This window comes from Ursus americanus, chromosome 25, assembly GCF_024610735.1.
Source record: "Ursus americanus isolate L20-20 chromosome 25, mUrsAme1.1.p, whole genome shotgun sequence".
Classification (NCBI taxonomy): domain Eukaryota; kingdom Metazoa; phylum Chordata; class Mammalia; order Carnivora; family Ursidae; genus Ursus; species Ursus americanus.
Window position 1 is genome coordinate 10,743,433 of NC_142151.1, and position 27,872 is coordinate 10,771,304.

The window sequence follows — 27,872 nt, forward strand, 5'->3', positions numbered from 1 at the left end:
CCACCCCATGCCCTTTAGTGAAGGAATGCAAACCAGAGTAACTGCGGAGTCATGAGCAGTGTCTGAATTCCAAGACCTTTGTAGACAACTTGCAGCACAAAGTGTTAGGTATTTTTTAAAATTATTTATTTATTTGAGAGAAAGAGAGAGAGAGGAGGAGGAGCAGGGGAGGGGCAGAGGGAGAAGCAGACTCCTGCTGAGTAGGGAGTCCAATGAGGGGTTCGATCCTAGGACCCCGGGATCATGACCTGAGCCCAATGCAGACACTTAACCGATTGAGCCACCCAGGTGCCCCAAGTGTTAGGTATTTTTGTGTCTATCCCCTGTACACAGCAAGTCCTTGATGATTATTGTTCCTTGAAATATTGTGTGTTTTCAAGTAGTTTAGTCTGAAAATAAGGCTAATCAATATTCTTATAGTTTTATAAGTACTACCGTGCTCATAAAATAAAACTTTTTTTTTTCTGGAATGTAGTGCCAACATGCCATAATACAAATGCTTTACCCATCAGTTTATATACACTGTTCAACTCAACATACACAATTTAGTTTGTCATGTTATGATATGATGTGCAAGAAAGCTTGTAAGGATATGATCACCATAAAAAGGTGAGCATAAACATCACCAAACATTTTGTCTCTGAAGCATTTACCCTTCATATAAACTCCCTTGGCATTTATAGGATTCTCTTTAGGTGTCAGTCACCCATGCAGAATAATTCTTCAGTTTTCCCCTGGCACTCAATGACCTACCAACTGAGCCTCCATTGTCTTGAGTCTCTGTATCTTTTGCAGCCCATCTCCCCAAACACACATCAGTATTTTACTTCTGTGATCACTGAGAGAAAACTTAATAGAGTAAACAACCTTTTGAGTATTTTATTATGTGCACTGGAAATACAAAAATAGATATTGAAATCTTATGTAATTTACAGTCAGGCAAGGGTGGAGGCATTATACAAATTTTCACTCAAAGACTGATATATGTAAGACGAAAAATGTGCTAAGTGCTGGGGAGGGGACTATAATGTTGGGATATTCGAACTTGTCATGGAGTTCAAGGAAGGATCCTTAAAAATTCAGCTTATCTATAATGTTTGAGAGTTCACTTGATGGAGAAGAGAGAAAAGAGAATTCCAGTTCAGGAAAAATGTCTGTAATGCAGTGTGGTGAAATTCTGTGAGTTCCTGAAGTTACTCTAATGGGGTTGTGGTGCTGGGAGTTTGGATAAGTTTGGTTTAATGTGGCTGTGGTGCTGGGAGTTTGGCTAAGTTTTGTGTAGACAGACACTGACTAAGTAAGCAAGAATTAGACCTGACAAGGGATTTCTAATCTGTGTTATGGAGTTTGGTATTATTTTAAGAAAGATGTTGAAGTGTTTTCAAAAGAAGTGTTGTGTTGTCAGTATACGTATTTTTTAAATATCACCTAGGTTACATGTCAGAGAATAATTGAAATGGGTTAGGAGTAGACAGGAAGACCCTGTTATGGCACTTATTTAACATTTTAATTCTTTGCTATTAAGATTGTGAAAGCGATGAAGAGAAGAGGTCAGATTTGAGAGATATTTGGTAAAAAAGATGACAAGACTTGGTTTTGTGAGAGGCAGAGTGAAGAGCAGCCCGGAAGTGTGGGCCAGAGAGAGGGTGGTGACGAGACAGCTGGTTTATAGGTTGCATAATTTCTTGTGTGGTGTGCCATTGACTGAAATGCCGAGTTCTGGAAGGTTGTTCCTTTTGTGAGGACATTTAATGAATTATTTTTATACATTGAGTTTGAAATGCCTTTGAGATTTTAGATTTGATATGTTAAAAAAGCACTGGGATATGTGGGTCTGGTGATCAGGGAAGGACGGGGCCAGAGTTATAAATCTGATATGAATTGCTTTGTATGTGGTCATTGAAGCTGTAAGAAGCTAAGAGATTAGGTAAGGCTATTGTAGAGGCAAGATCTAGAGAAGATAAAGACTGAAGTTCCAAAAATACAGGCAAAATGAGAGTCATTGGTAATTGATAATTCAGATGAAAAAAATATTCATTCTATCTACTCAGTTTCTATGACGTTTCATTTTCTCTATTTTCTTCCTACATCTCTGAGAAATAATACTATACCCATTTGAATGAAGACGCGCGCGCGTGCACACACACACACACACACACACACACACACAGCCCTCTGGACTTTGATTCAGTCTGACGTCAAACTTCACGTGGCATCTTTCAGTCAGAGAAACGGAGACTGATTTTCAGCAGCGTGGATTACAGTTGACAAATCCAGTGATCATTTTGCTCACACTTTTTTCTGACTACCTTACTAGGAGACACCTGGGCACATTTCACGCTCCGGGTTATCGGTTTTTCTTCTATTGAAAACCTATAAAGAAAGAAAATGCTTATCTTTACTTAAGCATATGTCCGGAGGCTGAAGAGGGCCTCAGAAAATACTTTCTAATTTTTAAAATAAAAATGTGATCATGAAAACAACTTAATACACAGTATGATGGGTACAGTAATTCTTCCCACCCTCAGTTGTATTTCTCAAGAGAAGTTAATAGCTAACGATGATTAGTCAGAGATGTATATGGATGATGTTAAAAGGGCACCTCTGGTTTGCTCATTTAAAAATTATTGAAACGAGTGGAAATTTATATTTTGTAAACTAAACTTGGGCTCTTATAAGAAATTTTACACTTGTCAATTTACCTCTTAAATGAGAAGATAAAATAAAAAGGCACTATTGGCAAGCCCCATATCACACCTAAATCTTCTGAGTGGGTGGAGTGAGATTTCTTTTTTTCCTCAACTTTCCAAGTAGACCATTCTATACATGTATTTATCAGATTATATGAGTTGGTCAGGAAATTTATACCTGTTTCCAACAACATCAGACACCTCTTTCTTGTCACACAATATGGGATTAAAACTGAAAGAAAGCTAAAATACAATGAACTCACAGATGGGGGTCGAAAGGGTTGTTGTCTACCCAGGCCCATGATTCCTTTCCAGGTGGAATTCTTAAGCCAATCCAGTAAAACACTGAAGTATTTAGGTACCTCCACAGGAAACTCTAAAGAGAATAGGAAATGTTATAAGAAACAAGTGACTGATTCTTACAGATACAAAAAAAAATATGTCTCTAGTGAACCTTCTATATGCTTGGCCCTGTGCTAGAAGCAGGGAATGGACAGGTAAGACATACATCACGTTTTTTTTTCTTTTTCTTTTTTTTTTTTTTTTAATGATTTTTTATTATATTATGTTAGTCACCATACAGTACATCCCCGGTTTCCGATGTAAGGCTCGATGATTCATTAGTTGTGTATAACACCCAGTGCACCATGCAATACGTGCCCTCCTTACTACCCACCACCGGTCTATCCCATTCCCCCACCCCCCTCCCCTCTGAAGTCCTCAGTTTGTTTCTCATAGTCCATAGTCTCTCATGTTTCATTCCCCCTTCTGATTACCCCCCCTTTCTTTATCCCTTTCTTCCCCTACCGATCATCCTAGTTCTTATGTTCCATAGATGAGAGAAATCATATGATAGTTGTCTTTCTCTGCTTGACTTATTTCACTTAGCATTATCTCCTCCAGTGCTGTCCATGTTGTAGCAAATGTTGAGAACTCGTTCTTTCTGATAGCTGAGTAATATTCCATCGTATATATGGACCACAACTTCTTAATCCAGTCATCTGTTGAAGGGCATCTCGGCTCCTTCCACAATTTAGCTATTGTGGACATTGCTGCTATGAACATTGGGGTGCATATGGCCCTTCTCTTCACTACGTCTGTATCTTTGGGATAAATACCCAGTAGTGCAATGGCTGGGTCATAGGGTAGCTCAATTTTTAACTTTTTAAGGGACCTCCACACTGTTTTCCAGAGTGGCTGTACCAACTTGCATTCCCACCAACAATGTAGGAGGGATCCCCTTTCTCCACATCCTCTCCAACAATTGTTGTTTCTTGCCTTGTCTATTTTTGCCATTCTAACTGGCGTAAGGTGGTATCTCAGTGTGGTTTTGATTTGAATTTCCTTGATGGCTAATGATTTTGAACATTTTTTCATGTCTCTGTTAGCCATTTGTATGTCTTCATTGGAAAAGTGTCTGTTCATATCTTCTGCCCATTTTTTGATTTGTTTATTTGTTTCTCGTGTATTGAGTTTGAGAAGTTCTTTGTAGATCTTGGATACCAGTCCTTTATCTGTAGTGTCATTTGCAAATATGTTCTCCCATTCCGTGGGCTGCCTCTTAGTTTTTCTGACTGTTTCCTTGGATGTGCAGAAACTTTTAATCTTGATGAAGTCCCATAAGTTCATTTTATCTTTTGTTTCTCTTGCCTTTGGGGATGTGTCATGAAAAAGGTTGCTTTGGCCGATGTCGTAGAGGTTGTTGCCTATGTTCTCCTCTAGAATTTTGATGGATTCCTGTCTCACATTGAGGTCTTTCATCCATTTGGAGTTTATTTTTGTGTATGGTGTGAGAGAGTGGTCAAGTTTCATTCTCTTGCATGTAGCTGTCCAATTTTCCCAGCACCATTTATTGAAGAGACTGTCTTTTTCCCACCGGATGTTTTTTCCTGCTTTATCAAATATTAGTTGCCCAAAGAGCCGAGGGTCCATTTCTGGGCTCTCTATTCTGTTCCATTGGTCTATATGTCTGTTTTTGTGCCAGTACCATGCTGTCTTTGTGATCACAGCTTTGTAGTACAGCTCGAAATCCGGCATTGTGATGCCCCCAGCTTTGTTTTTCCTTTTCAACAGTTCCTTGGAGATTCGGGGCCTTTTCTGGTTCCATACAAATTTAAGGACTGTTTGTTCCAGTTCTTTGAAAAATGTCCTTGGTATTTTGATCGGGATAGCATTGAAAGTGTAGATTGCTCTGGGTAGCATGGACATTTTAACTATGTTAATTCTTCCGATCCATGAGCATGGAATATCTTTCCATCTTTTTATGTCTTCCTCAATGTCTTTCAAGAGTGATTTATAATTTCTAGAATATAGGTCCTTTACGTCTCTGGTTAAGTTAATTCCAAGGTAACGTATGGTTTTTGGTGCTATTGTAAATGGGATGGATTCCCTAATTTCTCTTTCTTCGGTCTCGTTATTCGTGTATAGAAATGCAACTGATTTCTGAGCATTTATTTTGTATCCTGCCACGTTACTGAATTGCTCTATAACTTCTAATAGTTTGGGAGTGGCTTCTTTTGGGTTTTCCATATAGAGTATCATGTCATCTGCAAAGAGAGACATTTTGACTTCTTCTTTGCCAATTTGAATACCTTTGATCCCTTTTTGTCGTCTGATTGCTGTTGCAAGGACTTCTAGTACTATGTTGAATAATAGTGGCGAGAGTGGGCATCCTTGTCGAGTTCCTGATCTTAAGGGAAAGGCTTCCAGCTTTTCCCCATTGAGAATAATATTTGCAGTAGGCTTTTCATAGATGGCTTTTATGAGATTGAGAAATGTACCTTCTATTCCTACACTCTGAAGGGTTTTAATCAGGAAAGGATGCTGTATTTTGTCAAATGCTTTTTCGGCATCGATTGAGAGGATCATATGGTTCCTGAGTCTTTTCTTGTTGATATGATGTATCACGCTGATTGATTTGCGAATATTGAACCACGCTTGCATCCCAGGTATGAATCCCACTTGATCGTGATGGATAATCCTTTTAATGTACTGTTGGATTCTATTAGCAAGTATCTTGTTGAGGATTTTGGCGTCCATATTCATTAGGGAAATCGGTCTGTAATTCTCTTTTTTGATGGGGTCTTTGCCTGGTTTGGGGATCAAGGTAATATTGGCCTCATAGAATGAGTTTGGTAGCTTTCCTTCTGTTTCTATTTTTTGAAATAGCTTTAGGAGAATAGGTATTATTTCTTCTTTGAATGTTTGGTAGAATTCCCCAGGAAAACCGTCCGGGCCTGGAGTTTTGTTATTTGGAAGGTTGTTTATCACTGACTCAATCTCTTCATAATTAATTGGCCTGTTTAAGGAATCAATTTCTTCCAGTTTCAATCTTGGTAGTTTATAGGTTTCCAGGAAGGATTCCATCTCTTCCAGATTGTTTAGTTTATTGGCATATAGCTGTTGATAAAAATTTCTAATAATCCTTCCAATTTCAATGGTGCTCGTCGTGACCTCTCCTTTTTCATTCATAATTTTAATAATCTGGGTCCTTTCTCTTTTCTTTTGGATAAGTCTTGCCAGTGGTCTGTCAATTTTATTGATTCTCTCAAAGAACCAGCTTCTAGTCCTGTTGATCTGCTCTACTGTACTTCTGGTTTCTGCTTGATTGATTTCAGCTCTAATTTTGGTCAACTGCTTCCTCGTGCGTGGATTAGGCCTGTCCCTCTGTTGCTGTTCCAGCTTCTTGAGGTGAGAATATAAAAACTGCATTTTAGATTTTTCTATTCTTTTGAGTGAGGCTTGGATGGCTATGTATTTCCCCCTTAGGACTGCCTTTGCAGTATCCCATAGGTTTTGGACTGTTGTATTTTCATTCTCATTGGTCTCCATAAATTGTTTAATTTGATTTTTGATTTCCTGGTTTCTCGAGTCATTCCTGAGCAGGATGGTTCTTAGTCTCCAAGTGTTTGAGTTTCTTCCAAATTTTTCCTTGTGGTTGAGTTCCAATTTCAGAGCGTTGTGGTCTGAGAATATGCAGGGGATAATTTCAATCTTTTGGTATCGGTTGAGACCTGTTTTGTGTCCCCGAACATGGTCTATTCTTGAGAATGTTCCATGGGCATTAGAATAGAATGAGTATTCTTTGGTTCTGGGGTGTAGTGTTCTATATATATCTATGAGGTCCAACTCGTTGAGTATGGCATTCAAAGCCTTTGATTCTTTGCTTAGTTTTTGCCAGGGTGTTCTGTCTATTTCTGATAGTGGAGTGTTGAGGTCCCCTACTATTAATGTATTTTTATCTATATGTCTCTTTATTCTGGTTAAGAGTTGGCTTGTGTATCTTGCTGCTCCCCTGTTGGGGGCATATATATTTATAATTGTCATATCCACTTGTTGAATACTTCCCTTAAGAATAATATAGTGCCCTTCTGCGTCTCTAACTATAGTCTGTAGTTTAAAATCCAATTTATCTGATATGAGAATTGCTACCCCAGCTTTCTTTTGAGGTCCATTTGCGTGAAATATGGTACTCCATCCCCTTTCTCTCAGTCTGAACGCATCTTTGGGTTTGAAATGAGTCTCTTGTAGACAGCAAATGGATGGGTCATTTCTTTTTATCCAATCTGCAACCCTGTGGCGTTTTATGGGATGGTTCAAACCATTTACATTAAGACTGATTACTGAGAGATATGATTTTAATGTTGCCATGTTGCCAGTAAAGTCTTTGTTTCTATTGGCTGTGACTTTCTGTTCTGTATCACTCTTGGGGCCTTTTTACTTTTATAGAACCCCCCGTAATATCTCCTGTAGGGCTGGTTTCATGGTTACAAAATTGGTTAGTGACTGGCGATTCTGAAATGTCTTTATTTCTCCATCAATTCTGAATGACAGCCTTGCTGGATAAAGGATCCTTGGCTGCATGTTTTTCTCTGAAAGAGCTTTAAATATGCTCCCCCAACCCTTTCTCTCATTCCAGGTCTGTGTAGACAGGTCTGACGTAATTCTGATGCTTTTGCCTTGGTACGTGAGAAATTTCTTTGCCCTGGCCGCTTTCAATACTGTATCCTTGCATCTAATATTTGCGAAATGCACTATGACGTGACGTGGCGTAGGTTTGTCATGGTTGAGCTTGGGAGGGGTCCTCTCTGCTTCTTGGACACGAATGTTTGTTTCCCTTGCTAGATTAGGGAAGTTTTCAGCTACAATTTGTTCAAATATCTCTTCTAGACCTCTGTTTTTCTCCACCCCCTCGGGGATGCCAGTGATTCTAACATTGGATCGTTTCATGGAGTCAGTAATCTCCCGTAACCTACATTCGTGGGCGTGGATTTTTTTAAGACCATCTTCTATTTTCATTTTTTCCTCTATTAACCCATCCTCCAATTCACTAACCCGTTCCTCTGCTTCTGCGACCCTGGCCGTCAGAGCCTCTAGTTTTGCCTGCATTTGGCTCATAGAATTTTTAATTTCTGTCAGATTCGCTCTCATTTCTGTCCTTAGGGATTCTATATTCTCAGTAACCTTTTCGTTAATAGTTTTTTCAATTCTACTCATCATTTTGACCATCGTTACTCTGAATTCCATTTCTGATAATTTGGTTACATCCATATCCATTATTTCTGTGGCAGAGGCCACAGACTCACTGTCTTTTCTTTGCTGGGGGGTCTTCTCCTTCTTGTCATTCTGATGAGGAGAGGTTGCGGGGTTGTCCAGAGCCCAAATTATTGACTGGGTCCCAGGCCGTGCCCCTTGTTTTATAGGGATCTTAGGGATGTGGGCTTCTTCTTTAAAGATTTTATTTATTTATTTATTTATGTGGCAGCCAACCAGCGATAGAGGGAACAGAAGCAGGGGAGTGAGAGAGGAAGAAGCAGGCTCCCAGCGGAGGAGCCCGATGAGGGACTCCTTTCCGGAACGCCGGGATCACGCCTTAAGCCGAAGGCAGGCGCTCAATGACTGCGCCACCCAGGCGCCTCCGGTTGTGGGCTTCTTGATTTTTCAGTCTGCCTTCTGGGGGAGGGGCCTGCCGCGCCGATACTCAGGCAGCCCTGTTTGGTTAGAGTCTCCGTGTCCCCTGCGAGGGAGGATGGGGATGGGCACTCCCTGAGCCGGTATTTCCAGGCTTTTGTTCTCTGGCGGCTTTCCCTGGCGACCGGTTTGCTGTGCCTCTTCTGAAAGTCAGAGCAGCAGCGGCCAAATTTCAGCCTCTGTCACAGAACAGAGGGATTGCGGCCCGTTCTCTACTAATGTTCTGGCCACTTTAACTCTGTTTCTGTTGGTGCTGCTCAACCCTGCAGCATCCCGGGATGTGCGCCCCACACCCGGCGTCCCAGCCCTCACTTCCAGGGCCGGCGCGTCTCTGTCCTTTGTGTTTCTAATGCCGCCAGCCGCCAGCCGTCCCGCGCCCGCTCCCGGATCTCCCGGTCTCAGTCTAGATCCAGTGAGCGCACCGGGATTCCGGGGTTCCGCGAGATGCCTGGTGGCGCGCGCACCCGGCTCACGGTCTCAGTCTGCTGTTTTGCGGGTGCCGTCCGCGAGCCCCGCCCGCTCTCCCGTGCAAGTGGCTACCGCTTCCCGGCGCCCGAACACGGCGGCTCCCTCCCCCTTCCGTTTATCTTCCGATATCTGTGCACAGTTTCATGGCTCCCCGCTTCGTACCTCAATACTCAGCGCTGGAGATGTTCATTTGTAGAGATCCAGATGCGTCTTCCTGCGTCTCAGGCTGGTTCCGTGGTTGTTTAGGCTGGTCTGGTACCTATCCAGCTCGACTCGGAGGACCGGCTGAAAACGGTGTCTCCTACTCCTCCGCCATCTTAACTCCAGACCCCCACGTTTTTTTTTTCTTATTATTAAAAGATTTTATTTATTTATTTAAGAGAGAGAGAGAACGTGCAAGCACGAACAAGGGGGAGAGGCAGAGGAAGAGGAAGCAGACTCCCCACTAATCAGGGAGCCCCACATGGGGCTGGATCCCAGGACTCTAGGATCATGACCTGAGCCAAAGGCAGAAGCTTAACCAACTGAGCCACCCACGTGCCCTTACTTCACATTTTTCTAACAGATGAGAGCAGAGGGACAAACTACTGTAGCTCAGCGTGGTGACAGTAAGATAGAATTATGTACGGTTGCAGGAAATACTAAGGCTGTGAAGTCTAACTTCCAAATTTGAGTCCCGACTCTACGATTTCCTACTGTGCATCTCTTAAATATTTTTACTTTTGTTTTCCCCAATCTCTGCAACTCAGATTATAACAGTACCTATTTCAAAGAGCTACTATTGTTTTGCTATTAAATAATATTATTATACACTGCCTGGCACATAATAAATTCTCATTTTATAAATGTTAGTGGGTATTGTTAAATATGAGTATGAAATAATATATAGAAAGCGGGGAATATACAGGGAAAATTAAAGAAAGAAAGCAATATCTGAGCTAATGTGAGACATACTGTTCATAGATTCTTAATATCTCTTTTTCTATAGTAATATAACTCCTGAGCCATATATATATGCCCAGAAGTAACGAAGGCTACGTTTCTCAGGCTCCCTTTCGGCTAAGTGTGACAATGTGACTGACCTAATTTCTGACTAATGGATTAGAATGGAAGTGATACTGAAATTCTAATCAAACATTTAAAAGGTAGGGCTTTATCCTTCCATTCAGCATTTCCCTCTTTTCTGACGGCTAGAATGCGGACGTGGTGGTGAATCAACTGGAAATAGGTAGACACAGACAGCACCCTACTGATGAGACCAGAAATCCATAGCTGTATGGACTACAGTGTGAGTGCCATGACCTACTGCCTATATGAGTAGACCGACTTCCCCCTATTTTAACACTTTGAAATTGGAAACATCAAACAATCTATGGCTTGTAGCAGTTTAATTGGGAACTTTGTTTTCACTTTTTAATTGTGCTAATGCTTTTAAGTATACTGATGTTACATCTTATAATTAGAAATGTTTTAGATTCAATAAACAAAGCACACATCGACCTTGCTTAAGCTACAGTGATTTTGGTCCTCCGTCATCTGCAGCCAAACTCATACGCTGTATGTCATAACTGTTTGTAGGGAAATAAATAGTCATTAGGCATACAAGAGAAAGAATAGTGTTTTTCCATAGAATTATCTTAGCACTATGGCCAACAAATCAGTTGACTAAATTTTGATAGGCTTATTTCTGGTATCTCTATTCAGTTTCACTGATCTACATATCTCTCTTCTGCTAATTTTACACCATATTAACTAATTTTGCTTTATTGTAAGACTTGACATTTAGTAATGCACATCTTCCATTTCTTCCGCTTGCTTTGGGTCTAGTTTGCTCTTTTTCTAGTCTTTTATTTTTTTTAAAGAGAAGGTTAGATGATTGATTATCTTCTTTTCAAATGTAAGCGCTTAATGCTGTAAGTTTCCCTCTAAGCTATGTTTAAGCTGAAACCTGTGACTTTTGACGTTAAAATATTGTTTTCTTTTTTTTTTTTTAAAGATTTTATTTATTTATTTGACAGAGACAGCCAGCGAGAGAAGGAACACAAGCAGGGGGAGTGGGAGAGGAAGAAGCAGGCTCATAGCGGAGGAGCCCGATGTGGGGCTCGATCCTGTAACGCCGGGATCACGCCCTGAGCTGAAGGCAGATGCTTAACCGCTGTGCCACCCAGGCGCCCCTAAAATATTGTTTTCATTCAATTCAGAGTATAGTTTTAAAATTTTCCTCTGATCACTTCTTCTTTTATCCATATGTTATTTAGAAGTGTGTTGTTTAATTTTCAAATATTTGGGAATTTTCCAAATATTACTCTGTTCCTAATTAACAGTTTAATTTTGTTATGGTCTGAGACATGTTTTGTATAATATCTGTATTTTAATTTTTTTAAAGTTTATTAGGTCTTCAAACATGGTCTGTCTTCATGAAAGATCTGGGTGTATTGAAAAAAAAATGTGTACCCTGCTTTTGTTGGATACAGTTTTCTATAAGATTAATTAGGTCGAATTGGTATTGTTCAGGTTATTTATTTATGTATTTATGTTTTGGACTTGCTTTATCAGTTACTCAAAGAGGAGTGCTGACAACTCCAACCATAATTGTGAATTTCTCCATTTCCCTTTTTAGTTCTATCAGTGTTGACCTTGTTGCATATACATATATAATTGACCCCTGTTATGAGATTCAGGGGCCAGAGGGTGGAATATTATGGTCTGAATTGTGTCTCTCCAAAATTCATATGTTTCAGTCTTAACCCCCAGTACTTCAAAATATGACTGCACTCGAAGTCAGAGCCTTTAAAGAGGTCATTAAGCTGATGTAGGGCTATTAGAGTGGGTCTTAATTCAATCTGATTGGTGTCTTTATAAGAAAAATTTGGGCACACAGAGAGACACAGATGCACATACACAGAGGAAAGACCATGTGAAGACACAGTAAAAAGGTGGCCAGCTGAAAGCCAAGGAGAGAGTCATCGTGAGAAACAAAACCAGTCAATACCTTGATCTTGGACTTGCAGCCTTCAGAACGCGGAGAAATTAATCTCTGTTGCTTAAGTCATTAAATTTGTGGTACTTTGTTATGGCCGGCCTGGCAGATCACACGACCCCTTTATCATTATGCAATACTCCTCCTTGTTCTTGGGAGTGTCTTGTTTCTTCTTCTTCTTCTTCTTCTTCTTCTTCTTCTTCTTCTTCTTCTTCTTCTTCTTCTTCTTCTTCTTCCTTCTCTTTCTCCTTCTCCTCCTCCCCCTCCCCCTCCTCCTCCTCCTTTTTTTTTTTTATACCTCGTACTTGATTGTTGAAAGCTGTCTAGCCTGTAGTGACTGGGTTAGCTAGTTTTGTGGCTAGAAATGAACATAGAGTTCCTTCTCCTGGGTCTTTAATGTGGGGTTTAAGTTAATCATTATGGGGGTGAGTTTGCCATTTATTATAACTCTGGTTACCCTCAGTGCGCCACAGGTTTCAAATTCCTGTAATGATATCTTGTGTTTCGTGGTTTTTGTTTGGTTGGTTGCCAGAGAAACGTCTCCTTGACCTGAGCGTTTGGGTTCCCTGTTGCACCGCGCCTTAGAGAAGACCTCTCCGCACCTTCTGCTTCCCGCCCCCTCCCCCTGCCCCCGTCCCTGTCCCTCTCCCAGCAGCGTTCTTCTTGAATTCTTATTTGAAACCAGTTAGCGTGACAATGAAAGGCAGCGGAGGCAGTGGTCTTGTTTGTTCTGATTATGCCTCAGCGTGAGGCAGCCACTCAGCTCTGTGTCTTCTCCAAGTGGCTTTCTCCCTTCTGCCGCCCCTCCCCGGACGGTAGCTGTGGTCCCTCAGTGCATTGTCGCCCCTCCCACAGGAGTATCTTTTGTCCCTAACCCTCTTTCCCACCTGCAGTGATGTTTCAGCAGTGCCGTCAGGGTACCTGTCCTTCTCACCAACACACAGGAAAGCTGTTGTTCCATAGCGCAGAGAGCAGCTAGGGGACAAGAATCTAGATGGAATTCTTTGCCACTTCTGCATCATTGCTGTTTTCTTCTCCCAGGTCTGCACCACAATAGACACTTTTTAATGGTTCTTTCCAATCTTGAGAATCAGTGGTGTTCACAGAAAAAATAGCCTTCAAGGGATTGTAGAATTCCCCAATTTCTGCAGAGCCCAGGAGCTTCACACTGTTTTACCCACTTACACTCAGACTTAACTCATTTTTCAATTACTCTGACAGAGTTCTTCTTTCTGATGTCTGGTGTCGGATTTGTGTGTTCTAAGTAAGTGAGGGTGTGTCTTCTCTTCCACTGGTACCTGTTTCAACACAGATTTTTGGCCTTGCAAACTTAACTCTCCAATGGATTTGAAACAAGTTGGGAATTTAAAGTTAACTCGGCTCTTTCTCAATTAAAAGTTCTAGTAACATTTCTTCAAGATCTTTGCATCACAGAGTGAAAGCTATAAAACTCCTTGTTGGTTTTTTTTTTCTGTTTTTTTGTTTAAATACTTCTTTTTCTCACTTTTCTTCTTCTTCCTCTCCTTCTTCCTCCTCTTTCTCCTTCCTCTTTCTTTCTTTCTTTCTTTCTTTCTTTCTTTCTTTCTTTTCTTTCTTTCTTTCTTTCTTTCTTTCTTTCTTTCTTTCTTTTTCTCTTTCTTTCTTTCTTTCTCTTTCTTTCTTTCTTTCTTTCTTTCTTTCTTTCTTTCTTTCTCTTTCTTCTTTCTTTCTTTCTTTCTTTCTTTCTTTCTTTCTTTCTTTCTTTCTTTCTTTCTCTTTCCATATGATGACACATGGGAATTTTAGGACTAATAATTCCTTTTTTTTTTTCATTTTATTCTTAACTTATTTGAGAGCTGGAAAAGTATTTGCTAGAAAATTATTTTATGTTTCTTGGAGTAATTATTCTTCCATAATATATATTTTGTCTGACTTTTACTTGTCTTTTTTGGAAAAGTTTGGAAACAGAAATATGTATGCATAAATCTTATGCTGATTCCTTTTTGATTCTTTTTTATCCATGAAAGATAACAATTACATCTGGCCCATTCTTTCGCTTAGGAATAATGTGAAAGAGGTCATCTAAACAGGAAGAGGAAACTTTCTAACAAATTGAGGGTTGCTGGAGGGGAGGTGGGTGGGGGGTAGGGTAACTGGGGGAGGGCATTAAAGAGGGCACTTGGTGTAAGGAGCACTAGGTGTTCTATGCAACTGATGAATCACTAAATTATACCCCTGAAACTAATAATATACTGTATGTTAATTAAATTGAATTTAAATAAAATATTTTAAAAAAATGTTGTCTCAGTCTACTGGTCTCCCTAGTCTGGTTTATCCATTGCCTAAAAGACATGTCTTTTCTGCATTTCAGCATCCTTCCCTTTAATGGTGAGCAGGAAACAGATGAGTTTCTGAGTGAAATCTTTCATTGCATGATTTCCCGAGCAATGATTTATTATTTTTCCCTTTCAGAGCATTCTCATGAGAAACTTTCCAATTGATACTTGCTTCCCCTTTCTTGTCCTAAAATTGACCTTTTGGGGAAGAAAACAGATCTCTTTTCAGCTCTTAATCTATCCTGGATTTGGCTCATATTTGAATCATTTTGAACAGCATCTGCTAGCCTTACAGTTTGAGATTTGGGGTTACATTGGTTACAGCGAGAAGTTAGTTTACTTCTGTTTTTGTTTTTCTTGTGGTGGATTCTTGTGAAACTCTGGAGGCCTTTTTTTTTCTCTTCAGAAGTTTCAACAGCCGTGCCTTTCCTCCAGATGCCTACGTACGACTCAACCAGGGTTGTAAAGCACTGCTGGTCATTTGGTTTTCAGAAACGGAATCTTTGACATAACTTGTCATTCCAGTATACTAATCCTCATGCTGAGGACCCCTATTTGAGGCTTGCTAATTAACATCTCTATTGGCCTTATTAATTAAAGGTTTAGTCACCAACATTAATGTAGTAAAACTTCAATTTAAATTAAACCAGAGTTAGCAAAGTATTCTGCTCCAGGGAGAATGAAATGTTAATGAGGACTATTCTGTATTTCCTTTTTCTCAATTTCATCTTCATTTTAGCCTTTGGGAACATTGCAATAAACATGAGAGATGAGGTAAGATATTTACTGTCTTACATTTTACAATGGAATCTAGTAAGCAGTGGGGATCTCTTGTGGAGAAGAACGTCGCTGTGCAGTACCAAATGTATTCCTTCAATCCATAGCCCCCCCAATAAAAGCCCAAAATAATTCTGTAGTTCAATGATTCATTCAACCAACAATTGTGTAGTTAATAGCAATGAGGTTTAAAATTTATTTCATAGAAATTTTCAAATATATGGGATGTCTGGGTGGCTCAGTTAATTAAGTGTCTGCTTTGGCTCAGGTCATGATCCCAGGGTCCTGGGATCCAGTCCTGCACTGGGCTCCTTGCTCAGCAGGGAGCTTGCTTCCCCCTCTGCCTGCTGCTCTCCCTGCTCGTGCTCTCTCTCTGACAAATAAATAAATAAATCTTTAAAAAATAGATTTTCAAATATGTAGCACAATGACTGCATTGAAAATGTGAAGGATGCTATAACTTTCATATCTCACCATATCAATGATGTCTTGAATCACCATGAGATGTGAATTTTTCATGACACAGTCATTTTTGCTTTCATCCCAAGATTTCTTATCTTCAGCAATCCAGTAACATTTTCCCCCATGTAGCTTCCAGTCTTTAGAGGGGCATGATTTATGAGCACTGGAAAAATTGAAAGAAACTGGAAGGAACAAGGATAAGTAAATAAAAGAAACCCAGAGCTGTATCCCTAATATCATATACTGATGAAGGCCTCTCAAAATTTGTTATGGTCTAAAGTCTCTTTTTCTAGATTTTATTTATTTATTTATTTGAGAGAGAGAAAGAGAGAGAGCAAGTGAGCACATGAGCACGGGCAGAGGGAGAGGGAGAAGCAGACTCCCCTGCCAAGCAGGGAGCCAGACGCAGGGCTCCATCCCAGGACCCTGGAATCATGACCTGAGCTGAAAGCAGATGCTTAACTGACTGAGCCACCCAGGCACCCCTGTCTAAAGCCTTTTTTTGACAAAAGTATGTGGTTTTCTCCAAGTGGATTTGGAAAAAATAAAGATGAACAGACTTGCCACCACGCATATATTCATTCTTTCTTCCTTTCTTTTTCTGTTTAATTCATTCGCTTAAAAATACATCATGTTCTCAATCAGCAAAACAATGTCCCAGGCACTAGGATCAAACACTGAACGTCCAAGTCTCAGAGAGAGAAAAATTTTAAAGGAAAAGTAGAAATTAGAGGTTTCAATTAGTGATCCACCAATGAACCGGACATTTATTACACTGGAATAATTTTTCTTTGGCAAAATTTGTGTAATATGTGGTCCCCCAAACTCAAGATAGATTGATACTTCCATACACAAAAGGATCTTGACATCCAAAAATGTGCTTGTAATAGGTAGTTTTAATTTATAATATTTACCAGTTGATCTAGATGATGACACATAGGCATCCTAGATACACCAAAACTTTACGGCCCCTCAAATAAATACCCTTTAAAAACACACACATACCTATACACACACAATGACCTGAAGCCACTGAACTGTGAACAAAAGCAGGCAGATTTTGGAGGGGAAGTGACACTTGAAATAGGTACAACAAGGCAAAAGTTTCTCATTTTTATAAATTTTACCTTAAGACAGGACAATGCTGGTGTCATGTAGAGTGAATAAAATTTCAGGGGCCAATCTGCAGTCTTTCTAGCCTAAAATACCAGAGAACAGAGTTTGGGGCAACCACAGATGCTAAAAATGAAGGATGAACCCCATAAATGAGAAAATGTAAAGGACGTGCACCAAGTTCTAGGTCTAACATTTTTCCGAGTTCCTGGCTGATGCATGTGAAAGCTACATTCCAGGTAAGGATTAAAGAACTGGTTTGAGATTAGAGCTGCTGCCCAAAAGATAGAAATTAAAATTTGAGTCCAACTATACCAAGTCCCTGCTAAAATAGGAAAAATCAACATTGTTTGGAGAAGTACAACAGAATCCGTAGAATTCTTAGCATCACTTTCACAGTGTCCAGGGCACAATCTCAAATCATTTAACGTAAGAAAAACCAGGAAAATAGGACCAATTCAAAAGAGAAAGGGATTCAGCGCAGCCCAACAGAAAAATGATGCAGACATTAGAATTATCACCAAATATTCTGAAGCAGCTGTTTTAACTATGCTCAAGTATGTGAAAGAAAATATGCTTGCAATTAAAAGGTAAGATACTTCCAAGAAATAGAGAATTTTAAATATCATTAGGAAATGAAATTTATGATCAAGAGATACATAACATGAAAGCTTCATTAGATTGGCTTAAAAGCAGAGAAGTAGCAGAAAACAATGGTTAGTGAATTTGAAATTGTCCAATATAAAAAACAGGGGAAAAAGTTGGAAAAATTGTAGACTCTCAAGGATTTGCAGGGCAATAAAAAAAATATCTAACATATATGAAATTGAAGTCCAAGGGATGCCTGGCTGGCTCAGCTGGTTAAGTGTCTGCCCTTGACTCAGGTCCTGATCCCAGGGTCCTGGGATTGAGTCCCACATGGGGCTCCTTGCTCAGCGGGGAGCCTGCTTTTCCCTCTGCCTGCTGCTCCCCCCTGCTTGTGCTCTCTCTCCCAATCTGACAAATAATTAAAAAAAAGATCTTAAAAAAATGTAAGCGAAAAAAAGAAATTGAAGTCCTAGAATCAGAGGAAAGAGAAATAAGGGGGAAAAAAAAGGATAATAGCTAAAATTTCTCCAAATTATTTAATTTATAAATTTATACTTTCAAGAAGCTCATCAAACCCTATCAGGATAAATATGAAGAAAATCATAGGTAAAAATAAAAATAAATTGCTTAAAACCAAAGATAGAGAAAAATCTTGAAAGCAGAGAAAAATTGCATGCCTTTTACAGGGATACAATAATTTAAAAAAAAACAGACCTCATTCTCATCATGAATTATGGGGGGACAGAATATAGTGAAAAATGTCTTCAAATTGTTGAAGGGAACTAAGAAACAGATTCTTAACTATAGAGGACAAACTGACGGTTACCAGAGGGGAGGTGGGTGGGGGAATGAGTGAAGTAGGTGATGGGGATTAAGGAGGGCACTTGCTGTGATGAGCACTGGGTGATGTATGGAAGTGTTGAGTCACAGTATTGTACACCCAGAACTGATACTACACTGTATGTTGACTAACTGGAATTTAAATAAAAACTTTAAGAAATTGTTTAAGGGAAAAATAACTGTCAACAAAATATTCTCTATCCAATGAAAATATCTTTCTAAAATCATGGCAAATTTAAGACACTTTCAGATGAAAGAAAACTAAAAGGATCCATTATCAAATAGTCACTACAATGGATGTTAAAGGAAGTTCTTCAGGCTGATGGGAAATGATTCTAAATGGAAACTTTGATATTGAAGAAAGAACAACATCACAAACATACAGGTAAAAATAAAAGCATAAGGTGAGCAATGTGTATTCAAAAGACTTTTGTTTTTGCTTTCAATACTAAGTCCACATACGTGTCTCACTTATACAGTTCTTCTTTAGATTGATATAATACACCAAATCCAAATCTTTCCAGGCAATAATGCCAAAGATATGCTATCATTATAGCTAAAGACACAGCAACAATGCAACTGGGACTTTTAAGAACATATTTAATAAGAAACTACTAATTTTCACTTCTGTATTTCTGATAGTAGATACCTTGACTAGATAGGATGAAGCAGTGCTTCCCAACCATTTTTGTATCATGGAATATTTAAAAAGTATTTCTAAAGTATAGCAAGATAAATAAATAAAAGTCTACAGTCTACCAATTAACCACCTGGATCTTTATAGCTCAAGAACCTTAATACATACAAATGTTAGGGCACACCATTGAAAACACTCTGTTTTGAAGATACTTTTGCTAGAAGATAATTAGATCCTAAAAGAATTAGATTAAAAAGTATTGCTTAGTGTGTAAGAAATAAGGGAAATAGCTAAATTGAGGCACTTAGCTAGAGGTGGAAAGGGGAAGTGTTTGCATAAGTGAGTTCATAAGGCAAGGTTCCCCTCAAGGCTACTGATTTATATCTGTGCTACGGTCATAAGACCAAACCCTGGGTTCACCAAAAGGTGATGGAGTGAGTCAGTGAGACTGATTAGTCCAGGGTCTTCAAAAGTGCCTCAAGTCATCTAATCATTAGCTCCTCACTGCCTCCCTGCAGATGAAATGTAAATCATCTTTGCAAGAAAATATCTTTAAATTTTTTTAAGCAATTCCATCAACTGAAATCATTCAAATTAAAATAAAAACATACCAAATACTTTAAAAAACACGCAACATAGTAGGAAATACAAACAGCAGATTTGGTCACCAAAGACTTTAGGTATTTAAAAAATCATATGTATCATAAATAATAATGCTTTAAATTATTTTAAGCAATAAAACAGTAAGTAAAAAAAAGATCAGATAACAGGAGAGTATCAAAAGCTAACAAGCTTGTTTGAGAATAAGTCCTTAGGACTGAAAACTCTGATCATTGGGGGAGCCTGGGTGGGTCAGTTGGTTAAGCCTCTGACTCCTGGTTTCAGCTCAGGTCATGATCTCAAGGTCATGATCTGAAGGTCATGAGATCGAGCCCTGGGTCCAGCTCTGGGTGGAGTCCACTTGCTTCTCTCCCTCTCCCTCTCCCCCTCTTCCCGCTCTCTCTAAAATAAATAAATAAGTAAATAAATATCTTTTTTAAAAAAGAGAAAACTCTGATCATTGAAATTAGACTCCATGAATAAGTCTGTAGCATAGACACAGGAAGAGAGAGCATTTGTAAGCTGCAAGATATACCTGAAAACATTGCCTTCAGCACAAATTGACAACCATGTAAGTGAAATGGAGGAGCAAAGGCCTATTGCACATCTAAATTCTAGATTTAGATTCTAGAAAGAAAATAGAAGGTTGACAAAGCATTAGAAATGATGGCTGAATAGATCTATTAAGTTTTACTTCACCTATTTTCAAGTTTTATTATTTTGTTAAGATCAAATTTAGAATTGATATCCTTCCCTGATGAATTGATCTAGGACTCTAGGAGCGGTGGCTTACACATCTGTAACAATAGGATGAGTATTAGAAAACAGGTTTAGGTCACCTGGGTGGCTCAGTCTGTTAGGTTGTCTGCATTTAGCTCAGGTCTTGACCCCAGGGTCCTGGGATCCAGTCCTGCCTCATACAGCTCCTTGCTCAGCGGGGAGTCTGCTTTTCCCATTGCCTGCCACCCCCCCTGCTTGTGCTCTTTCTCTCTCTCTCTCTCTCTTTCTCTGACATATAAATAAATAAAATCTTAAAAAAAAACAGGTTTGACAGAATTTAAAGCTAAGGGTTTATTTGATATGACTATTACCACCTCTGTAGTGGGTATAGTACACTGCAGTGCCTTTGCTCTGGGGATAGTATCTCACAAAATTTGCCCTCATAGTCACACAAGTTAAAAAAAAAATGAACATACGTTGTATCAGAAAATTTTTAGACTGTGGTCAAGGGGACTTGGAAATAAGTCTAATTTAATGTTTTAATGAATTCCCAGAATTTGTATGTACTCTAAATTACGGACTGGTAAGTTTTTCTAATAGAATTACACCCGGATGTTCAAAAGAAGAATGGTATACAGTTTTCTATAGGGAATTAAGAATTAAATTAACAGATCTAAAAATGTAATAAAACCACTGGAAAAAAAGAGAGCAGAAAGGCTGAATAATTGTTTTCTTGACTTTTAAAAGTGTGCAAATATGAGAAAGCAAGAGAAAGATTAACATAATATTACCATTTACAATTGTTTTGCATGTAATAACATTACCTGGTAAGGAAACAATAGACCAGTATAATCATGAACTTTAAGAATGAAAATATTTTGACTACATTCTGCACTTGCACATGCCCCAATAGAAATAAAAATGATAAAATGCAATTATTTCAATGAAATACCTTTTCATTAATCTAGAACTCTTTATAAGCTCATTTTTCTCATTGGCCTTGGATAGTTGAATATTTTTGTCATGGACTCTAATGGGTCCATAGAAAACAATGATCTAAACCATCCCTCTACAGGGGTAGAGGAATCTCTCTTTTCAAATGTATTCCAGTCAAACCAATGCTACTGTCCATGTATGGTTACTCAGGAATTAGACAAGATAAAATAATGTTACCTGTTGAGGTGATTGCTCCAGATTTATTTTTCCCAGTACAGAATTTCTCCTTTGATTCATTTTCGACTGTATTAAGTCTTGCAGATTTGAACTGGGTAACTGATGAAAGAAGAAACATATTTTCCTAATTAAATAAAAAGCATAAAACCATTGGGTTCTAGTGACTCTCTAAGGTTAAATAATGTAGAAATTCTATAGTAAGTTAAGTAATTAAAAACTTAAGGGGAAAACAACACTATTTTTCCAAGATTTGAACTTTCCTTTGCATTCTTATTAATTGTATTAATGTCAACTTTAGCGAAAATGGAAAAAAAATACAATCTGTGACCAGAGGTATAGTCACCTAATTTTTTTCCTGGAGTTTTCATATTTATTTTAATAAACACAAAATGATCAGCTGTGGCTATAAGCCTCATTTGCATAGTTTGTGTTTAGTGACATATTGTTAAATTATATCCAGTGTCACCTGATTCAGGGGGATGATTTTATGTGTTTTGGTTTGGTTCATAATTCTGTTTCCTTCAAGATTCTGCATGTAAACGCTGCATATAGAAGAGTAGGGTGAGCCCAGAGTACTTTTTCTCCAATGAGGAAGGTATCTTTTTTTCTGAGGGCCATTTAACTGAAATTACCATTGGTAACTTTTAATTTCATAATAGTGTGTATTAGGCAGTTAAATCTTTAAAATCTATTTTGGTAATGAATCTGTTAGTAACAAACAAATATATTTTATTAAAAAACTGCTATTTTAGTAACAAACAAATCTATTACCTTAACATAACAGAAATATGTAGAAGAGATTTTTCATGTTAATTATTTTTGCTCCCCTCTGCCCTAATTTATAACTGTAATTAGACAATAAGTTATGTTAAACTAGTCATGTATTTTTTCTGCGGCTTAGGTGTTCATCTCAACCAGAGGCTTGACCTGGACTTCTAGCTCTTTCCAATTCTGGAATTCTATCACAGTGCCTATTTATTTGTAACTTCCAATGCCATTCATAATTGCCAATATCATTCACAAGGGTTCTTTGACATAGGCAGGTATGCATTGTCCTGCTCTAGGGTTTCATCTGGAAGCCTGAATTCCTTGGAATATATATAATCTGTATATTACCTTTGTTCTATAGATATATGTGAAGAACTTTTCTCCAAGCATTTATTCAATAATTAAAATATTTGCTATCTGAATATTGGATTATGCTGTTATGTCCAAAGTACAGGAGTACAACTTTTAAATGCTGAATTTAGTTGATTAATTGTAGGCAAATTTCTCATCTGTTGATACAAGATTGATGGTGCCCAGAAGTAGCTAATACGAATAAACTTACACAGAAATATACTACATAATTTAATTTCCTTTCATCTGAATGTAGAGAAGCTTGTGTATAGCTCACTATCAAACTACATTGTGTGATTTTGATCATAAAATATAAACATATTCTTGACTCCTCTTTCCTTTATCAGTGAAATGAATCCATATGACATCACATGCTGAAGTTCTATGAAAAAATCTCTAATTTTAACTTTTTCAAATTTCATACATTTTGTGAAGTTGTACTGTATTGTTCAGGAACCACTTGAACAGCAAAAACAATTACAACGGGTCATTAGAGAAAAATACTTCAGAATAAATGAATAATTTTGATAATTACTTACCCAAAACGCTCAGCACGATTACTGTTACAAAGAGGATGACGATCATTGCACATCCGACTTTCAGGAAAATTCCATGATGGTGAGGATCTATAAAATTGGATAGATTGGACAGATAAAATTGGAGAGTAAGCCCAGCAGGTAGGTCCTTATATAGTTAGAGGTAAGAGGGAGCTGAATAAACTTTCTTGGTTATCATGCTTCTAAGTTACTTTCCTTTGAAATACATAGCCCCCTCTTCTCATGTGCACACATGCACAGAACATATTTGGTTTCCTGGTTTGTGAAGAGGGGACCTATAAAACTGTGAAAGGATATGAATTTTTGTTTGTGGGTTCATCATACATGTTCCACAGCATTAATCCTACAATGATCTACTTTCTACAGTCCTACGTTTTTATATAAGACTGAGAACCTCCAGATTCTCTAAGTTTTTTGACAACACCCACCTATTTGGATGCATCCATTCTTTTCTCTCTTATGTACTGTGCCTACTTACTGTGATACAAACTGTAATTTCATTCATTTTTATTGTAAAATAAAAGTACTCTTAAGGATTACCTTGTCCAACATCTATATATTTATGGGGATATTCAAGTCCGCAATCACACGGTTATTTGATAACAGAGCTGACATCAGGCTTCAGCTCTCCCGACTACCAAATAAGAGGCTGGTTTGCTCTCCATACTATCTCATTGCCTTTTATTACTCAAAAGATAATAATAAATCAGAAAAAGAAGCGGGGATTATTAGCTTCGGCTGATAGTTAAAACAACAGTCTCTAATCCAAAATAATTGCAGTGTATCAATTCCACTAGATATATGATATATGCAAATATACACACAATACACTGAGAAAGTAATAGAATAACTGATGTTGAAATATAACCAATTATAAAGTTAAGCATCAAGACCAATTAACCTGAGTGCTTGTTTATTATTATACAGTACTTTGTTCTATGTTCAAATTATTACTGTTGTTAAATAAAACATCTTTCATGGAAGCTTATTAATTCTCAGAACATAAAATATCCATGTATTTTCATTTATGATGTAAAACAGTGCAAATTGTGCCAGTCAAGGCAATTCCAAGAAGGTTATGCTATCACCACATGTTTTTAATATAAACAACTAAGGTTACAAACCTAAGAACTTACAGAATAAAATTTCAGATTTCATTAAAATACTGATGTGAGGGATATTAGGTCATTCTTTTAGGCCCTAAAGTAAGATTTATGAAAAGCATGAATTTCTTAATTTTAGCCTGGGATAGTCTCAGTGGAATTATACTTTCTCACTGATAATCAGCTCAATTTCATCATGACAGACTTCTTTGTTTTATCTTAGAGAATCAATGAACCTGTAATATCTATTGAGTGTCTCATGAGATCCATTTATTTATTTATCCACTTATACATTCATCTACTTACCAAGCATCTACTGATTGCCTGCTATATACTTGGTACTGTGTGAGATGCTGGGAATATGAAGATTAAGAGATTAGGGAAAGGGTCTCAGGACATATGAGGTTCTGAAGTGGTAAGGAATATGGTAACTTTAAGGAGCAAAGAAGACAATAGCCAGAGAAAAATAAGTAAAACATAAGGAGTTAGAAGAGGAAGACTAGGACCATGTCATATCATATGTAGGGCTCTGTGGGACTTGACAATTCAGTGTATCAAATAATTCCTTCCATCTACAATGATATGACATATGAGACATAACATAAGTTACGTGAGTAACTTAATCTTTATATATTTATGTGTTCTCTTTTTAATATTAGTAGATTGGACTAGATAGCATTAAACATGTTATCCCCAAATCTCTAAACCAGGAAGGAAGTAAAGTTCTATCTGTAAACAAAAAGGAAATCAAACCCTAGAATACAGAATTGAAAATACTGGTTTTGTTGCTTGAAGTGAGCTAACATAACTTCTAGGAAATTAGTTTTTATGGGTGGGAGAATAAGAAAGCAACTCTAGTCCACATTATTTTTCAAATTAAGTTCTGTCTTCTCACAGAAAATGAAAGCACCCAGTCTAGGGAGAAAAGAAAGTGGATAAGTTTTTATTGGGCAAAGTCAGAGAGTTAATGTTTAATAATAAGGAGTAATATGCTTTTGCACCCAGAGAAAACCACACCTCAAACTCATTTGGTAACTGCAAATTAAAAAATATAAAAGAAGAAATACATTCTTTGGAAATATAGAAAAACAAAACATTAAGTTCATTCCACAAGGGCAAATGAAATGAGGAGACTTAAGTTATATAAACATTTTATATAAACTTAATAATATAAAAAACTCTTATCCTAGAGAAAAGAATAGAAACGCACCATGAAAATTTCCCTAATACTTTAGAGGATAAAAAACACACTGAATATGAAAACCTATCATCTTTGAGGTGGCTTGTGTTTAAGGTACAATGTTATCTTTATCTATTTGCCTTTCTCTTCATATTCCACAAATATTCTATTACTCAGAGATTCATTAATTCTAAACTTCATGAAATAAAATAGTAGCATTTTGTGTCTCCTTAGTTTAGTTTAATATTGTTATCCTATCAATATGCAAATTTCAAAAAGATAATTAACAATGTGAATTATAGACAAGTCCTCTTTTCCTTTGTGTAAGTGAATTTATCATATTATATTAAAAGGACAGATTGAATGAGGGGTACATAACGGTGTAAAGAAAGGGGTCATAAATATAGATGTCACAGTATGAGTGTAAGTGTTCACTGTAAGAAATAATAAGAGAAGAAAGGCTATGAAAATCAAAAGCAAAGTTCAACTCATCCCTCTGCCCACCTCCCCTCCACTAACCCTCAGTTTGTTCTCTATAGCTAAGAGTCTGTTTTCTGGTTTGCCTCTCTCTTTTCCCCTCCGCCATGTTCATTTGTTTTGTCTTTTAAATTCCACATATGAGTGAAATCATATGGTATTTGTCTTTCTCTGACTGACTTATTTCGTTTAGCATAGTACTCTCTTAGCTGCATCTACAGTGTTGTATGTAAGTGATGAATCACCAGATTCTACACGTGAAACTAATATTACAGCTGGAATTTAAATAAAAACTTGAAAAAGAAAAGAAGAAAATAAAATTACAGCTAACTTTGTTTCATTAAAAGCATTCACTCTTAGTCTTGCATTCAACCAATTTTTCTTGGAATCCAGTCTTCTAACAATTTTTAGTAAGACATATGCAAATGCAGGATAGAGATAAAAGAGAATAAAAGTAAAATATCAATTTTAAAAGGACCCCTAAAGCCAACTTACCAGATTTCTGAAGTGAGGATGAATTTTCTGAAGAGAAAGTCCTATCAATTTTAACATCAGCATAGACTATGTCTCCAGCCATTGCACGTATTAAAAAGAGAGAGAAGACAAAAAATGATGTTATTCTGTAGGGAGTCTCATAGTTCTGCAAATAAACTTCTGGTAAGTCAAATAAATCAAGATGGGCAATGTTCTTCTGCTTTCCCAAATTCGGTGAATTTCCTCTATGACTATAGGACAAAAGCAATGTGTTCAGTCTTACCAATCAAGCTAACAGATATTCGAACACTTCATGATATGGAAGAAAATTACTATTCATACAGCAGTTTCTTCTTCTACAGTTAGTTTTCTAAGTTTGGAATAATTTTAACTTTTAATACCATAGAAGATATCATACCCCTTTTTTCTTCTATAAACCACTTCCTGTTTCAGTTCAGACATAAATTCTCTGGTGGAAACTCTGATCATTCAGCATTTTCTCCCAAGTGGAATAGCAATTTAGAAGGGAGGACAAAGAAAAGGAATTTTATTTTGGAGGTGCTAGAAATGCATCTTCTCATCTTGAAATGCATTGCATTTACTTAGGTAATACCTTTTTTTTTTTTTTTTTGTACCTAGGTAAAAATTCCTTTAAACTTTTTTCTTCTCTCATGTGCTTTGTAATATTAGTGTCAAACTGAGTCAAAGCATGGATTCTGCAGAGGATTTCCAAACTGGAAAATTATATTTAAGAGACAGAAAGAAACTCTGTCAAAATAACTCAAGGTTGCATCATAAAAAAAATAAATTTTATGTTTAAATAAGGTTCATAGAATTTTCCTTTTGAGTGCAATATAGAAAACATAGATTCTAATCTCCTGGTTCTTCTAAAGCTCCATTAAAATTATATTAAAGGAATAAAAATTTAAAAGTCTAAAACAATAATGAAAAATAAGTGACTTCTAACAGATAAGAAAAGATAGAGATATGATCATTGATGAAACAAAGCAGAAGAAAGTGAAGTCTAGAATAAGCAGAGGGAGATACTTGAGGAGGGACAAGCCACCTGTGAAACCTTCATAAGACTCAGAGCTCAGAAATATCAGATATGAAAAATGACAGGAGGCATTAGTTTATAACCAGTAGATTAATTGGAATTCTACACATGAAAGAGTTGATTTCCTCAACATTCACCCAAATACATCGCATAGAGTTATTTAAACTACAGTCATCCTTAACCCCTCAGATCCAAGAAATTTTATCTATGTTAATTAAATAGCTAGAGAAAAGAACTTGGTTTTCTGGCATCAAGGATTCCCTCAGTATAATGGCTAAACCCACAAGGCTTCTGGCATGGTTGGGCTATGGGTTGACCTCTGTCTCTCAAGACTGCTATAACACTTTCTCTTTCCTGGGTTGTTCAAACATTTTATATGTTGATCTGTATTTTTATACATGAAAAACTGACTTTGAGGGGTTATATGCAGATAGTTGCATGACCAGTACATTTTCAGAGTGAGGATTTGAACTCACGTCAAACAGTCCAAAGCCCATTGTATGATGCAATAATGCTTTCTAGATTTTGTTTTTGTTTTTGTTTTTTTTTAAAGATTTTATTTATTTATTCAA

General features: G+C 37.5%; 1 protein-coding gene across 1 annotated transcript; it reads right to left on the bottom strand.

Annotated features, from left to right (window-relative positions):
• Positions 1–850: 850 nt before the first annotated feature.
• CLECL1 (C-type lectin like 1) lies at positions 851–26,595 on the bottom strand. The gene is made up of 6 exons (XM_045781312.2): positions 26,265–26,595; positions 22,992–23,078; positions 21,334–21,432; positions 15,675–15,844; positions 2,954–3,066; positions 851–2,373 (listed from the first exon to the last, which is right to left on the bottom strand). The coding sequence occupies exons 1-6, from the start codon at positions 26,344–26,346 to the stop codon at positions 2,259–2,261; spliced, it is 666 nt and encodes a 221-aa protein (XP_045637268.2). The 5' UTR covers positions 26,347–26,595; the 3' UTR covers positions 851–2,258.
• Between the last annotated feature and the right edge of the window lie 1,277 nt (positions 26,596–27,872).